At 42.9% G+C, this 17,009-nt stretch overlaps 1 protein-coding gene across 1 annotated transcript in view; it reads left to right on the forward strand.

Moving 5' to 3' along the window:
- Positions 1-272: 272 nt before the first annotated feature.
- Positions 273-17,009, forward strand: part of LOC119167623 (epoxide hydrolase 4) — a 73,648-nt gene continuing 56,911 nt past the window's right edge. Inside the window, exons 1-2 of the mRNA XM_037419128.2 lie at positions 273-527; positions 9,710-9,956. Coding sequence (XP_037275025.2) covers positions 9,717-9,956 — 240 coding nt within the window. The 5' untranslated portion in view covers positions 273-527; positions 9,710-9,716. The remainder of the gene's footprint in view (positions 528-9,709; positions 9,957-17,009) is intronic.

A 17,009-nucleotide genomic window follows, 5' to 3' on the forward strand; every position in this document is an offset into this window, starting at 1 on the left:
ATATGCGGAGACAGGCATCATCACTCACTGCAAGATCATTCGAGTGTGAGGTTTCCGGCTGGAAAGAAAAAAGAATGCCTAAAGCAAAAAAGAATCTACTGGGGTGCATTGAACTGTGCGGAATGTGCAGCTTCGATGCGTGGTGCTCCAGCAAAGCCGCACCTGTAACCCGCAGTATTTCGAACCAAGTAAACAGGCTGGAGAAAAAATAGCGCAAGTGCGCAGAGTTGTTCGCGCAGGACGCGTTCTACGTGCGAGAACATCTGCGCCTTCACAGCACAAGCGGGACGTCCCCGTCAGCACAGGCTGTGTCAGGCCTGCATAGGCGATGGCAGCAGGCAGCTCGTAACAGCTCACCGTGCTAGGTGTTACGTGCAGCAGGAAATTTCGGTTTGAACATTACGAGTCGCATTAGGTCATCAGTGAACAGCCCACACGCTTCTCCGATGTCAAGTCACTCAGTGCTCACGTTCAGGTCTTACTGATTTCTGCAGAACTAACATTCACACGCCATTCTTCGAAAGAACGTAAGTTGCACTTTAGTCACCGGAGTTCTGCAAAGGTGCAATAAAGAATAATGACAGGAATTGTCAGCTAACTTGCGACAAGCGTTACAACTACGCATGAACCACCCATCTAGAATTGGACCATCATTTTACCGACTCGCTCACGGCACGACAAAACAATTCTGCGATCCCCGGTACAAATATTTCCTAAAGATTGCCTAATCAAGATTTTAATTGTTAAGTCTAGTGAAAAGTCTGCTGGTTTAAAGTTGTAGCGCTTGCAATAAAACTTTGCATAATTTTTCATTTATGCTAAAACAATCGCCGATATGGTAAGCTGAGTAATTACCGTAGGTTGCGTTTTTAATAGTTGAGTAAGCAACTTCCACAAAAATATTTCGAAAAACTTTGTAATGATTGTTTAGTAACTTCAGGTATTTTCATCTTTACTTAGGCAGCTGCCCTGCTCAATTTATTGATTATTTCTTTTGAAAGCGTGTAAAATTTTAAAAAGTACACTTGTGCAAGTTAGCTGGAAAACCCTGTGTATGACTCACCGACATCACGTAAAGGTGAACTGCTGTGCGTACTGGGTAAACGCGAAAAAAAAACCTGCGAATCCATCCATCCATTGCCTGAAACGTTCTAGAAGTTCACGAACTGCTGCATTGTCGAACCTAGAGGGAGTTGCAGAAACAGACATGCCATACATAACGTGTTTTGGTCGAGTGTTCTGACTTGTTCGCAAGTGTATCTATTTTACAAAGTGATTGACAGATATGTGGCGTTGTACGTCTCAAAACCACCACTTGAATATGAGAGACGCCGTAGTGGAGAACTCCGGAAATTTCTACCACCTGGGGTTCTTTAACGTGTGCCCAAATATGAGCACATGGGCCTGCACCATTTTCGCCTCCATCGAAAATGCAGCCGCTGCAGCCGGAATTCAATCCCAAGACCTGCAGGTCAAGAATTGAGTACCTTAGCCACTATACCACCGTGGCGGGCTATTTTACAAAGTACGAGCTCGCAATAAACGTATTGGCGCGAGTGGTTCAGTTGGTGACGCGCTCTTGTGATGCACCTTATATAAATAGCGAATATTACAAAGCAGTGAGCAACCACTTTAATGTTGAGAATATTTTGAAATTTCCTGGTAAGAACCGCATTAAAAACACGTCCATTACAATCTTATATGCCGGACGATGACAACTTATGTTTTGTTGTTCAATACGGGAGTGATATGGCTTTTATTTATTTATTTATTTATTTATTTATTTATTTATTTATTTATTTATTTATTTATTTATTTATTTATTTATTTAGGTACCCTCAGGGCCAGAGGCATTAGAGAGGGGAGTGGGTTACAATAGTTACAAACATAATATAAAACAGAGCAAAAAGGTATAAACACAACAAAACCAGGAAAATGCAATGTACTTCAGTGTTACACGTTATACAATGTTAGCTAAAGCAGTTTTAAAAAGTTGGTGGTCCGAGATTGTTGCCGTCAGTGCGGGTAGGTGGTTCCATTCCTGTGATGTAAGCGGTGTGAATGACTGGGAAAAGGAGTTAGTTCTGCAGGACGGCAAGCCGACTTTATGGACATGATTTATACGAGCTGAAATGTACCGAGTAGGCAGAATGAGTTCGTTTCGTAGCTGGCTGTGATAGAAAAGCTTGTGCAAAAGACAAAGGCGAAGTATTTTCCTACGAGATGATAAGGAAGGTAATCCGAGGCTGGATTTCATAGTGCTTATGCTGGCAGTCCGGTTGTAGTTAGAGAGTATAAAACAAACAGAGTTATTTTGAACCATTTCAAGCGAGTGTATTAGATTTTCTTGGTTAGGATCCTAAACGTATGCAGCATACTCCAGTTCGGAGCGGATAAGCATCTTGTAGAGAGTTAGTTTTAGTGTTGAAGGAGCCTGTGAGAAATTTCGACGTACGTAACCGAGCATGCGATTAGCGTTAATAATTACGTACGTGGTATGCACGGACCAAGTGACGTCAGTAGTAATATGTATTCAGAGATATTTGTAAGTGCTGACAGATTCCAGTGGGGTATCGTTCAGATAGTAAGTGGGCAATATACGGTTAATTCTAGATACGCGAAGGAACTTGCATTTGCTAGTGTTGAGTTCCATTACCCATGTTTTACACCACACAGAAATAGCGTTAAGATCGGATTGAAGGGTTAATAGGTCATTGTCATTAGATATTTCACGAAAGAGGACGCAGTCATCGGCAAACAAGTGAATGTGAGAAGTAACAGATAAAGGTAAGTCGTTAATGTAAATAAGAAAGAGCAGGGGAGCCAGGACAGATCCTTGAGGGACTCCAGAAGAGACGTTCGTTCGGGGTGAGACGTTATCGTTAGTTAAAACAAACGGAGAGCGGTTAGAAAGGAAACATTCAAGCCAAAATAAAAGTTTCGGATCAAGATTACGATTTTGTAGTTTGTGAAGTAACAACTTGTGACATACTTTATCGAAAGCTTTGGAAAAGTCTAAAAAAATGCAATCAGCGAAGGATGAATGATCAAGAATGATGTTTAATTCATGGGTGAATGATGCAAGTTGAGTCTCGCATGAATAGTTTTTTCTGAAACCGTGTTGACACTTGGAAAAAAACGAGTTAGATTCGAGAAAACCTGCCAGTTTGGAACATAATATGTGTTATAGTATTTTACAAGGTATGCTGGTTAGCGAGATAGGCTGGTAGTTAGACGGTGAATGTTTGTTACCAGTTTTAAACAGTGCAGTTATCTTTCCAATCTTAAAGTCGACGGGGAGACAGCCTTCATGAAGTGATTGTTCAAATATCTTCGTTAGTATGATTGAACAATAAGAGCTGGTGTTTTTCAAAAATTTAGGACTGATCGTATCACACCCAGGAGACGAGGAAGGCTTTAAGGACTTGATTACACTTTAAACACCAACGTAGTCAATAATAATAGGAGGCATGGGTGGGTAGTCACAATGGGGGGTGGTCAGAACAGGGGCGTCTGTAGTTGCTGAGAAATGTCTGGAAAATGCATCATTAAGGGCTTCTGCACACAAATGGGGGGGAATGGTGTTTCCAGCACTGTAAATGAAGGTTAACATTTCGCTATCTTTGGGGTTAATAACGCGCCAAAATTTTTTAGGATCAGTTAGTAACATATTCGGAAGCGTGGTGTTAAAATAGCAATATTTCGCATTTTTTAGTGCGGTGGTGTACTCTTGGGAGGCTTTTTTGTAATCGTCCCATCAAACGATGCAGGAGGATTTTTTCGCGGCCTTGTAAATACGATGCTTTTTGTTTAGGAGACGCTTAATCTGTATATTGAACCATGGTGCATTTTGGTTGGATGTGATAGTGCGAACAGGAATGTGTTCATTTGTTAGTTGTTTCACTTTATCTACAAAAACGTCCCGGTTAGTTTGAACACTACGACTATCAAACGTGGAGAGGAAACTATCAAGAAATGTGCAAAGTTCATTATTAATGGAGACAAAATCAGCTTTACCATAGTCATGAATTGTTTTAACCGTTTTTACACGCTTGGGACAGGATGCGTTGGTGTTGAACGATAGCAGAGTATGATCGCTTAAACCTGGCAGATGGGTAATGTTCGAAACAAAATCGGAGTGGGACGAAAGCACAAGGTCTACTGCGTTATCTATCGACGCAGTAGTTCTGGTAGGTTGCTTTACTAATTGTGACAAGGAAAAAGCAGAGCACAAATTTAAGAAATCATTTGTGAATGTACAAAAGGGGCTGATGGTAGGTGGTTCAGTTACCCAGGAAATGTTTGGAATAATAAAATCGCCTATTAGAACCAAAGGAACTGACGGGTGGCGAGACCTAACAATGTTCATAGCGTCGTGCAGTTCATTGTTAAAGGACGGGGATGATGCAGGGGGACGATAGCATACACCGGCAACAACTTTTCGATGGGAGAATTGGATAATGGCCCATACTATCTCGATATCTGAAGGAACATGAACACACTGTGATGGTAGGGTTTTCGTAATAGCCAGCAATACGCCGCCCCCTTGGCGGGCTGTTCGATCACATCGGTAAAAAGAAAAAGAATGAGCACAGTCGAGTAATTCGTGGTCAAGAATATCTGGACGCAGCCATGTCTCTGTTAATGCTATGATATCAGCATTAGTTGTAGTAACGGCAAAATGAAGATTGTCGCGTTTGTTAAGAATGCTACGAATGTTGGTGTAAAGAAATGATACGCGATTTAGTTTCCTTCCACTGCCCCTCAGTTTTTCCTAGCTTTCATTGCTCGGCACGGCGTGGTTTATGGGGTTATGGGGCAGGCGTTGTAGGTGCTCTGTTACGCAATTAGTTGAGGGGTCATAGAAGTATTGTTTTTTGTTCATAATCAGCTTGTTGTGCCGGAGTTGGAAGGGTGCTTCGTTTGACTGGCTTTTCGCGAAGGCCGCAAGTTGATTTCGAGCATGGCGTGTCGCCGGCGAAAAATCTTCGTTCACAGAACAGTCCTTTTCTTTAAGTTTTTTGTGGGCGCAGAGTATTTTGTCTTTTGTTTTAAAATTGGCAAATTTTACGATAATGGGGCGATGTCTACCTGGGCGAAATGCTCCCAAGCGGTGAGCCCGCTCAATGTCGTTTGCGGATAGCGGATCAATTACGCCTGTCAGAACTTCTCTGATGTGGGCCTCAGATTCGTCCCAAGTTTCTTTGCAGTCGGGTACGCCATGAAACAGGAGGTTATTGCGGCGCGACCGGTCATCTTGTTCGTCAAGGCGCGATTGCAAGGATTCAAGCTTTGCTGTTAGCATGCCGACTGTAGAATTAATAGTTGCCACATCAGCGTTGTGATCGTCAAGAGTTTGCATTTTACCTTCAACGGCTTCCAATCTACTCTGAATATTTTCAATTTGGTCTTCTATGCTCTTTTGACTGCTCAGATGATTTTTATATCAGTCACTAACTCCTCTTGACTCTTTGCCGATTCCACAGATCGGGCGTGATTATCTTTTAGGAGATGAAAAATGGCATTCAACTGCTCAGAGGGTTCATCAGGCAAGTTTTCAAGTTGCGGAAGCGCCTGAGAACGCGTAAGGGGACCCGGGTTATTTTCGACATCGCCGGATTGCATTAACAAGAACAGCATCGAAAAACAGTCGCAAACAATTTCAGACATCAGTTGTGGGTGCAGGAGCACAAAAAGAAAAGCGTTGTCGCTCTTTTTAGCGTATAAAGGCAATGGTTTACACACCTGCGATGGGCAGAAACGACGTGCGTTGGGCATGCTGTCTGCGCTGCTCTCGCACCCACTCACTTTACGAGCCACAATCGTCTCCTTTGAGAAAGCATCATACAACTTATTGCCATTGGTGCTGCCACTGACATTCATAATGAAGTTCACACGTACAAATGTCTTTTTCAAAACTTGGGGCTAATATAGCAAAAGTAGCTCAAGCGCAATTGACTAAATCAATAGCCATAAGGCACAAAACTTGTCACAGCGCCTCAGTCATAGTTGTATCAAATAATGGATGGTGGATTGTCGTCATAGGTGCATTCAAAGTAGGCGCCTCAGCCCAGCAAATCCGGAAAACCTTGCTACGTACCCCAGGAAAGTTCTCTGCTATAGTCTATGGGAATGCTCTGAAGGAGCTCTAAGACTGATTTTGATGGCTGTCACTACCGCTAGATATCCAATAGTATGATTTCAAGAAACAAAAAAGGCACGACTTCAATTCTCGCGATGCATGCACTCAGGCGAAAACGGTTCATAAGTGGCCTTAGCAAAGGAATCGCCACTGCAATCGCCTTCTAATATCCCTCGCTAATGATTTTCTCCGCAGTACTGTGCTTCAATATCCGGTGGCGTGACAATTAGGGCAAAACGTTAGATGCGTCATCAAACAAACAAAAAAAACAATATGGGCAGTGCCAGCTCAAGTGCGGCAAAAAGTAATCATAACGTGCCTCTTGAGTGCCACTCAGAATGGTTGGGCTCGATGCCTACTGAAAACCTCAAATATTATGTGCATTCATCGCTTCAGCACTGCCAACACCAGTTTTTCTCTTTTTTTTTGTTCTTCGCACTCTTACCTAAATATTACAAACGTCTGTTCTAGCCGTTTCTTAGTAGAAAAAACCGTCAACAACGCGCAGCGCATACCCTCATACTGTGGCCCGTGGTGTACGGCTATGTGCCACACGTGTCTGTAAGGACAGGTTTACGAAATACGCGACGGCATTGTAACGCTATTTGTGCCACGATCAGTGAGATACATTCACCAAACTTGATAGATAGATAAATAGATAGATAGATAAGTAGATAGATAGATAGATAAGTAGATAGATAGATAGATAGATAGATAGATAGATAGATAGATAGATAGATAGATAGATAGATAGATAGATAGATAGATAGATAGATAGATAGATAGATAGATAGATAGATAGATAGATAGATAGATAGATAGATAGATAGATAGATAGATAGATAGAAACGCTCAAAGTCGCCGAAGTTCGCTAAGAAATGCTTCGCATTTAAAAGGAGACGATGACGCGCCGAACGGGCACGACGTCTTGCATTAAGTATTCATCCGCTAAATGTGGCGTTGAAAACGAATGCAGAGAGATAATTAGCGTCTTGTGCTTGAAACATGTGGTGTTGCTTTGTGTAATGTTTACACGGTAATCAGTCGCATGTTTCGTTTACTTTCGCGAAGTTACATATTGATAGATAGATATGTGGGGTTTAACGTCCCAAAACCACCATTTGATTATGAGAGACGCCGTAGTGGAGGGCTCCGGAAATTTCGACCACCTGGGGTTCTTTACCGTGCACCCAAATCTGAACACACGGGCCTACAACATTTCCGCCTCCATCGGAAATGAAGTTACATTTCGTTTCTACGCCTCTCTCAGTACATTTGTGTCAGCATTTATGGAAATATATTCACTTTCTGGGTTTCGAAAAGAAATTGTTGATGCCTACTATTCCTGAAAACATGAATTTTAATAGCATAATTATTTAGCTGAAGCTAGAAGGAGTTGGTCAAGAATGCTATTATTGTTTGATTACTAATCCTACTATATAGGGCTACGTTTATATTTCTTCAGGTGGCACGTATCAAGCTAATTATAGTTTCAAGAAATATGGCTCTCTCCAGGAGCAAAGAACACCTTCTTCGGCACGCACACAAACACACTTTTTTAAAATATATGACCAAGGACTAAGGGATTCTGTGTTCTCTGGAGCACAGATTCTGGGCATAAAAATATGAGACTATTTATTGGTGATTGGTTTATTGACTGTTATGATTGCAGTGGTCTTTTTGTCTGTTCTAACCAGAACACCAAAACACGACGGAAATCAATCCTGTCAATATTAGGTGTAACTTGATGGAACAAAGAACACGGCATTACCCTGAGACCCAATCTTTTTTATTGCTCTGCGTAGTGTCAAGTGAGTAAAATTGATTGACAGAAATGCTGAACCTCAGGGATCAACATAAATACGTCTTCCACAAGCAAGTAACTGAAACTCCCGGGATATATGAACATTTTAGTGACACTCCAGAGTGGTTTCCTGTGTTTGATTCGTGGTTAAATATATCTGATTATACAAATTTGAAGTACGTTTTCTAGTGCACCGCTTCCATTTCTTCTTATGAAGAAAACGATACACTGGCATGGCCCAATGGTGGATTATCAACTAGTCACGAAAAACGCCTGCATTCGATTCTTGCTCGAATCTGAGAGTTTTATTATTTCTTTTTGTGCATCTGTTGTATCAAAGAGAAATTTCGTGTAAAGACAACTCCAATTCATCGCTCACAACCAACGACGCCGTTGTCGACACTGGAATTCCTGTGGAACGAGCTCCTCAGCACTGTCGTGTCAAACGCACGATTAATGTGGGAGAGAATACTAATCAGCCAGGACCATAGCGAAGAATATTTTATGAGGTGGAGGAGCACCTGATGAAGGCTTTAAAAACATTATTACTTTTAATTTGTCCTCAGTAAAACGCACACTTCCGTTAAAATTTCGGGGGGGGGGGGGAGAGCATTTTTGTCTACGAGCTTGGACGCAGCGGGGATAGTTTCATCGTTGGATTGTGACCATAAGTATTTCGAAAGTTATGTCACAGTTAGAATAGGATCGATACACTGCTAGTTTGTTAAGACAAGTGAACAATCAAAACGTTTGGATAAAAAGTGGAATATTGTGTTAGTCATGTCGGTAAATAAATGGAATAGCTGCTCATCGCACCTACAAATAATGTTTTTTCGGGAACTTTACCGATATTTCAAAATGGCAGCTGCACCAAATAAACCGCACACTAAGAGGCGATCTGCGGCTATTCATTTTTGTGGACGTAACATAGGCATGAAACTTGAGAACTTACCTAATACTACATTCTACGCCACTCGGTAAACGAGACTTTGAAAATAACTGGCCATCTCTGAAGAGTTTAATTATTTATTTATTTATTTGTAAGAACTCTCAGGGCACATTTGTACATTGTAGAGGGGAGGGGCGAAAATACAGACTAACAACAAAATAACTACAGGATTATGTAAACACATTTAAGATGAATATAAATATAATGACGAAGTTTTGCATGCAAGGAGTACACTTTATTAAAAGACAACTGAACTAGAACCACAATGAATACACTAAACAGTCAATAGCACTTAAGTACAGTTCACGATTCTGAGTTCATTAGTGCATTTTTAAATTGAGTGGGGTCGGTAGTGCTTACTAATGATGCAGTTAGGTTATTCTAATCTGTTGACGTTTTAGGGAGGAATGATTGTGAACATGCTAAGGTGTTGTGACGAGGTACGCTGACCTTGTACACGTGATCATGGCGAGCAGAACGGTACGAAGCCGGGTGAATCTAAAGTGGGCGAAGGAAAGTATTGTGGTGAAGAATAGTTCTTTGAACATGAAGAAAATGCGATCTCTTTTCCCGATGCTTCATTTTCGCTTGTGACGCTGAAAGGAAAAATTCAAAGTTGAAAAAGTTGAAAACATTACTTAACAATTGTTCCGGGAATGCTTTGTAATAATCGAAAATTGTCCGAAATGCATTGGATACTTGAATCCCATAACCTCCGGTACTATGCAAGGCGGTCTAAAAGTTCACGCATTCGCACATTTGTAAACGACATTTTTGCAACCCAGTGTGCTTTAATGATGAACGACCTTTATAGAGACATCATGTGGGGCCTGCTGAGGACTCAGTTCGTGGTGACGTTGACGTACAAGGCCCTGTGGCCTGCTGTAAGCAGAGTCCTGTTCCTGATTTTCGGGGCATTCCACTTACTGCGGATGTGCCTGTGCATTGCGGCCGCAGTTTGCCTGAAGGGACGCTCGGTGCTCGATCTTAAGGAGAGGACCGAAGAGCCGGACTGCCTTAGGGACCCCGCCCTGGGAACTCACGAGTTCGTCACTTTGGATGTGCGTGAGTTTGACGAGATGTGTCACTCGATCGCCCCGCAACGATCAGCTTATCCATGTCACAATAATTCATGCGATGTACAAGAAATGTGATTGGGGGTCACTTTAATCTCGCATCACGCAGCGATGCGCATGGAGAAAGCATGCCACTGTTCACAGGAATTAAGATTCGAAAAAAGAAAACTCTCAGCGATGATAAATAATTCTGCGAACTTCCCCAGCACCCTGGAAAAATATTTTCTTTCTTTGTTCAAGATAGGGTAAGTCTTAAATTCTTGCTAGTTCTCTAAGAAGTGTATCTCTTACTGCTCATTCTGTGTACTAGAGAGAGAGAGAATAAAATGAAGGGAAGGCAGGGAGGTTAACCTTAAATTGGAGCATCTGGTTTGCTAACCTGCACTAAAGGAATAGATAGTGGGAAATAAAGATGGGAAAGAAAGCGAAGATCGAACTAGACGCACGAAAGAGAAAACAAATGAGCTGGGGTGCTATAGCCAATTCACTAGGCTACTACCAGACAAAAAGTTCAATAAGGTCGTCACTGATTTTCTTTGCAAAGACAAATAATGTCGCCTTTGAAGCACTGACTGTTCTGTCAAGGGTCTCTCGTCAAGACGTGCTAACGCAGCAGCTAGCTGCCGTTTTTGCACGCTGCAATGAGGGCAGTGACAGAGAACGTGCTCTTTCGTTTCATCGCTGCTGCAATGGTCACGAGCAGCACTTTCTTCCATAAGTGTCACATGATAGTGTTGTATTACTGTGTAACAAACGGAAAAAAAAACTGGCATGGCTCTCGTTTTGTCATCATGTGCGTATTTCGCAGTTCAACAGATTTCCCGTGTGCTAATTAACGTTTGACAGATATTAGTAAAGCAAATTTTTTCAAACTTGTCGCTATCTTTTCAACGTATCTGTATGTTCGCCCTAGCTTGTTCGTCTGTACTCATATGTATGTAAATGCTTGGGTAAGTGTACTGTTTAAATGAAGATGGTAATTACTTTCAATCGGTTTCAAAAATCAGCACTGAAATTTTTGTTTATTGCAAATGTTACAACTACTGACTTATTTTTTATTTCCTAAGTATACTCTGTTATGACTTCCTTCGTATTCTTTATAGGAACTACAACTAGCCTTAGGCTACAGGTCCCACAAGTGTTTCTTATCTGTGCGTGTAACGTAAGCAACTGCTGGAGGCCGGCAGGCTGCTGATCGAACTATCCACTGCACAGCTCGGTCGATGTAAGGACACACGAATGAAGGTCGGTAGGTACACGAACAACAAACGAGAACCACGGAAGCGAACTTCTCGCACGCAGATGAGGTGGCGCGTCTCTCGAAGCCACAACTCTGCTATAATAGCAAAGCGAATTCCATTTCATAGTTTTGTTTGTACTAATTTTTTGATAGCACACCTTACCAACAAATAATAATTAAGAGGTAGATACTGATATGTGGTGTTTAATATCCCACAACCACGATATGATAGTGAGTGACGGCGTAGTGAATGGCTCCAGAAATTTTGACCACCTGGCTTTCTTTAACGTGCGCCCAAATCTGAGCACATGGGCCTACACCATTTCCGCCTCCAACAGAAGTGTAGCCCCCATAGCCGGGGTTCGATCCCACGACCTGCGGGTCAGCAGCCGAGTACCTTAGCCACTAGACCACCACGGTGGGGCATAATAAAATCGGCAGTCATTGAAACTGACGTTTTCGCTTTCTGTAATTTCCTAGCTGCTATGGAGACAAAATAGAGTTCTGAAAATCGATGATGAGGTTAGAAACTAGGATGCGATCAAATAAGGAGCATACCCCATCACATCATCATCATCATCCACATCATCATCACTATCATCATCAGCCTGACTACGTCCACTGCAGGACAAAGGTCTCTCCCATGTTCTGCCAGTTAACCCGGTCCTGTGCTTGCTGCTGCCAATTTATACCCGCAAACTCTTTAATCTCATCTGCCCACCTGTTCTTCTTCCTATCGGATAAAAAACGAATGGTGGGCATGGTGTAAACCACCACGCACCATTATAGTGTATTAATGTAGTGGGTGAATGGTGGAAAACGCCCACCATGGCGCATAGTGGGATATGGTGGGTGCTGCGGTGCCGGCAACGCTTGAGCGCAAAATGGCGTCAGAATCACCGTGACGAGCTGCCACAAAAAATAAAAAAGAATTCTATAAAAACAGTATAGGAAAACACCGGTCCCGTAAAAAAAAAAAAAGCGAGGTGCCATGAAGGATCGAACGTGCAACCTGCGGATTCCTATTCAGAGATACTAACCCCTGCGCCACACCATTTTTTCGTCTTTATTGCCTTCTTGACTACAGGTCAAGCTAATACGACAATCACTATCACACGTGTTTCATGCGTGATAACACGTCAAACAAAGATATTACATCTTCAACACAGTCGGTAGTCTTATACACATCTCTCACTTTTATAACAGTTTCCACGAAACACTCATTAACGGATAGAACTCTCACATCACAGTGTCAGTACGACAGCATACTACGCCAAACCGAATGAAGACCAAGTAAAAATATAACATTCAAATTTTGCACAGCACTATCACAAGGGAAAAAACAAATTGCATATGAAGTAAGAGGTAAATCTTTTTTTAAAGTCCTCTGTAAAATGTCCAAAAAGAAAATAGCGTTCTTACAATCAATAAACACATGTTCAATAGTCTCAGGTTTGTTACACAGGAGACAGCTGCTTCCCCTTGGTACATACATCCCTCTCTCTTCAAGCCTTTTTTTTTCTGGCAAGGTTCCCGTATGAAGTTTAAAAAAGAAGGTTTTCACACTGGGTGGTATACACATGTTTTTCACTCGCTTTAGTACGTCATGACCAAATGATTTTTCATACTTTGAATGGTACAGGGGCGCAGGAAAAACATTCTGTATTAGGTCTTTCATAAGGCGTTTTCTTTTCACGTTAGTTAGATAATCTATCGAAAACCTCGCCCTTAAGAAACGATATGAGAACACTACTTCGCGCAAGAACGGTGACAAGGTGTGTCGTTCTCGCTTGTCTGAAGATACAAAGAAGTCAGGCATGTGGTGTAACAGCGTTGTTTCAAATAAAGAACGTAAAAAAGAGTCTCTTTGGTCTCTAATGAGCAGAAAACGTGATATTACTTGGTTAAGAAACAGATGGCACAGACACAGCCCTCCTTGCTTAACTCGCCGAAACAAGTTCGTTCTAGATGTTCTCTCCCACGTAGAGCTCCAGATGAACGTGGCAAATATCCTGTGGACTTTGTGTATGATTTTACGCGTACAACTAAGTACTTGCAAAAGGTACATAATTTTAGCAGCCAGAAACACGTTGCATACAGCTGACCGAGAGAAAACTGATAAGCCACGACCGCCCCATCATTCGGCGGTCACGCGCAGTTCTTCAGCCTTTCCAAGCCAAAATGCTTCACTGTCTTGATACCTGTCCAATGGTACCCCTAGGTAACGACTAGGCGTCGTGAGCCACTGAATATTTCCACAGGGACTGGGCGTAAGGTTCCAATTACCATGCCATAAATCAATGCTTTTCTCTTTGTTCATTAAACTTCTACTCGTGTCACGAAACCTTTAAGTGATTTTTAATAACAAAGTGACGCTCTCTCTATCAACTGCAAAAAAGGCAATATCGTTGGCGTATGCCAAAACACGCACTTCACATGACTGCAACCTGAAACCATTAATCCCTGCATGGTGAATCACTTTCCGACACAATGGTTCCAAAAATAGAGCGAAGAGCAAAGGACTTAAAGGACACCCCTGGCGCACGGAGGAAAGTACTTGTATGCGCTGTCAGAGTTCTCCATTTACATATAAATTTGTGGTTGAACTTTTGTATGCCAATCTAATACCTTTACATATGATCGCACCAAGACCAACGTACTTAGTTAGCATGAAGAGTATATTGTGTGGAACCATGTAGAAAGCCTTGGCTAGATCAATTTGCAACATAGCTACTTTTAGAAGCGCTGCGTCACAATACTCCAAAATGCTTCTAGCAACATGAATATTCGTGAATATGCTCCTACGCTTGATGCCGCAAGTCTGATGTCACCCGACCAACTTGTACATAACTCCTTGCAACCTCCTAGCCAGAACTTTACTAAACACCTTATAATCTACGTTTGTTAGCGTGATTGGCCTGTATCCTGTCACTTTGCGTAAAACATGTTGCTCTTTCCCTTTAGGAATCAGCACGGTGTGTGCCCGATTAAACGATGGAGGCAGAGTTCCGCGATCTAAAGACTCTGAAAAAACCTCATGCAATGCGGCGGCCATATCCTCCTTGAACGCCTTGTAAAAGGCGGCATTAATGCCATCTGGACCAGGTGATTCGCCCATGCCAAGATCACCGATAGCCTTCTCAATTTCCCCTATACTAATAGACATTTCCAATAAATTTGTGTCCTCAGCAATAAGTGTCGGTATTTCTATCAAGAACTCATCTACAAAACCCGGCTCCTTTGGTTCGCGATAAGCAAACAAGTCCTGATAATAGTTTTCAAAAGCTTTCATAATATCTTCATGTTCTCTCAATATTTTACCATTCTATTCTATCTCTAGTATGTCGTGAGCTCGCGCATATGCTTTTTCATCTGACAAGGCTCGCTTTGTCGGGGCTTCACCCACGAGGTATCTCTCAGCTCTTGCTCGTATAATTGCGCCTTTATATTTATCTTTTTCAAGACATTCAATTTTGTTTTTGACAACCTGCAGTTGATGTGTTAATAAGCCCGGGTTTTCTGATTCAATATTCACCAAATCATTTAGCTCTGCCCGTAGCTCACGTTCCTGTTTTCGAGCTTGATACTGCATGTAGCAACCACACTCTATTGCGTTCATTTTTATCTTTTGCTTAAATAATTCCCAACTTTCCGTGGCACTCCTTTCTGCGTTTTTGAAAAAAATTCTTGATTTCCTTCTTTGTCTTATCTACAAACTCTTCGTGCGTAATAATCTTAGTATTCAGTTTCCATGTTTTCCATACTACCTTCTTTTTGCACTTTCTACCTATCTCAAACGAAACTAAGCAATGATCACTGAAGGAAACAGCATAAACGTCATAGTTCTGACATAAAGGTACTATCTCAGAACAAACATATGGTCGATCTAGTCGTGCGTGACTCGAACCTTGAAAATGTGTGAAGTGTTGGCGACTGCCACCCATCGCAAACAGAGCTACGTCATGTAAAAAGTACTTATTAAGGCTGTCTCTAAGCAAACCAACGCTTTCATCACCTAATTTTGCAGTATACGTGCAATCTTCTCGGGTCAAAACACAATTGAAGTCACCCAACAGAATCACACATTTTTGACATTCAAAGTACACTTGCATTTCCCGAAAAAACAAACACCTGTCTCTCGAATTTGTAGGTGCGTATACACAGATAACTCTAAATTTAGTGTTCCCGTAACAAAAGTCACACAAAACAAAACGCCCATGTAGGCAACTTTTGACCTTTTCCACTACAATACCAAGAGAGTTCTTGACAAAAATAATACATCCGGCTGATGCTCCCACTTCATAGCTCACACACGCATTGTACCGCAATGAAAATTCTGCTACCAAGCTATCAGTCGCGTCCTCAGTACTAACTTTAGTCTCCTAGACCGCGAGCAAGTCAAGGTCTTTTTCTTGCATCAAGCGTTTCAACTGGCACTGTTTGCGACGCGTTCGTAGACCACGTACATTCAGTGTACCAATGCGTAAAGGCGCAGTCACGCTAGCCATGTTGATGACAAAGATGAAAACTACAATACTGCGCTTACCGTGTCTTGTATACCGTGCAGTGGGAAAACCGGGGTCTCACGCGTCTCGATCCTGTCCCCGAACCAGCGACGATGACGCCGACCGGGTTTCGAGGGCATACTTTTTACTCTTAGCGCCCGTGACGCGATGCCACAGATGCTCCGGGCGTTTCAGGTTGCGTTCCGTGCTCTCCACTCAGTAACGCTTGCCGCGTCCCGTGGTCGCTTCCGGAGACTTTGTGCTGGCTTCTGGCGTAGCGATCTCGCCACTGGTACCCATGTCTTCCTCCATCGATTTTTGAATGTCCTGCTGGCCGCCTGTTGCGGCCAACTCCTCGGATTCTTTCGTTGAGTCTTTGCCGTCTTGCGTTGTTGCGTCGGCTGTCTCTTCTCCAGTTGCCTGAACCGTGGCGTCGGGTCCCACGGCGTTGCTGCCAGGGGCCAACTTCTCAGCCTCTTCGGCGTCCATTGGATTATCTTGGGCGTCATCTGTTGGCAGCACGGTCTTCGTAACACTGGCATAACTCCTGACGCAATCTTGACTTTCATGTCCAAACGCTCGGCATACACCACAGCGGGGAGTCTGGCAGTATCGTCGTATATGTCCTTGCATGTGACACCTTAGGCAAAGCGGTGCCCGAACCGGGGCCACAAGAAGGACGGTGCCCCCTCCAATCTTAAAAAGGTGCGGCAAGTCTTCTAGCACCACGCCTTCCTTCAGTTTCAGTCACATCACCCTCGTCGTCGATATCGCGTGTTCAAAGCCCGCGACGGTTCAGTTGTCGTTGGAAACCTCCAGAACTTCACCAAACTCACCTAACGCTTGTCGAATGCTCTCATTCGAGACCGCAAAGTCAATCCAGTGGATTTTCACGGTTACATCATGTTGGATAGGGTCGATGATAGCATAGAAGCCACCCTTGACTCGGAGTCCACCTGTTTTGAGTAATGCATCTTTGTCATCCTTGCTTCGCATCTTCACCAGCCAGATGTGATTCATCTGGAAGGCTCCAATGCCAGTGATTGCCTTGATGAGTCCCACTTCTTTCAACGGGGCCCGAAATTCTTCCAACCGGTATGGTCTTTTTTCCAAATCACCGTGCAAAAACACACACTCTTCCATACTGTCACCCGACGGCAATGAAGGCAACAAAAAACGGTAATCCGATGGTGCAGAAGGGAACCTAACACCGCGGCCAGCAGCGGCCGCCGAAGCACCTTGCACGGAGCGAGCCATCACACGTCCGTCTCCCACCGAAGCCGAAAGTGGAGT

This window comes from Rhipicephalus microplus, chromosome 6 (genome assembly GCF_043290135.1).
Source record: "Rhipicephalus microplus isolate Deutch F79 chromosome 6, USDA_Rmic, whole genome shotgun sequence".
In the NCBI taxonomy this organism is placed as follows: Eukaryota; Metazoa; Arthropoda; class Arachnida; order Ixodida; family Ixodidae; genus Rhipicephalus; species Rhipicephalus microplus.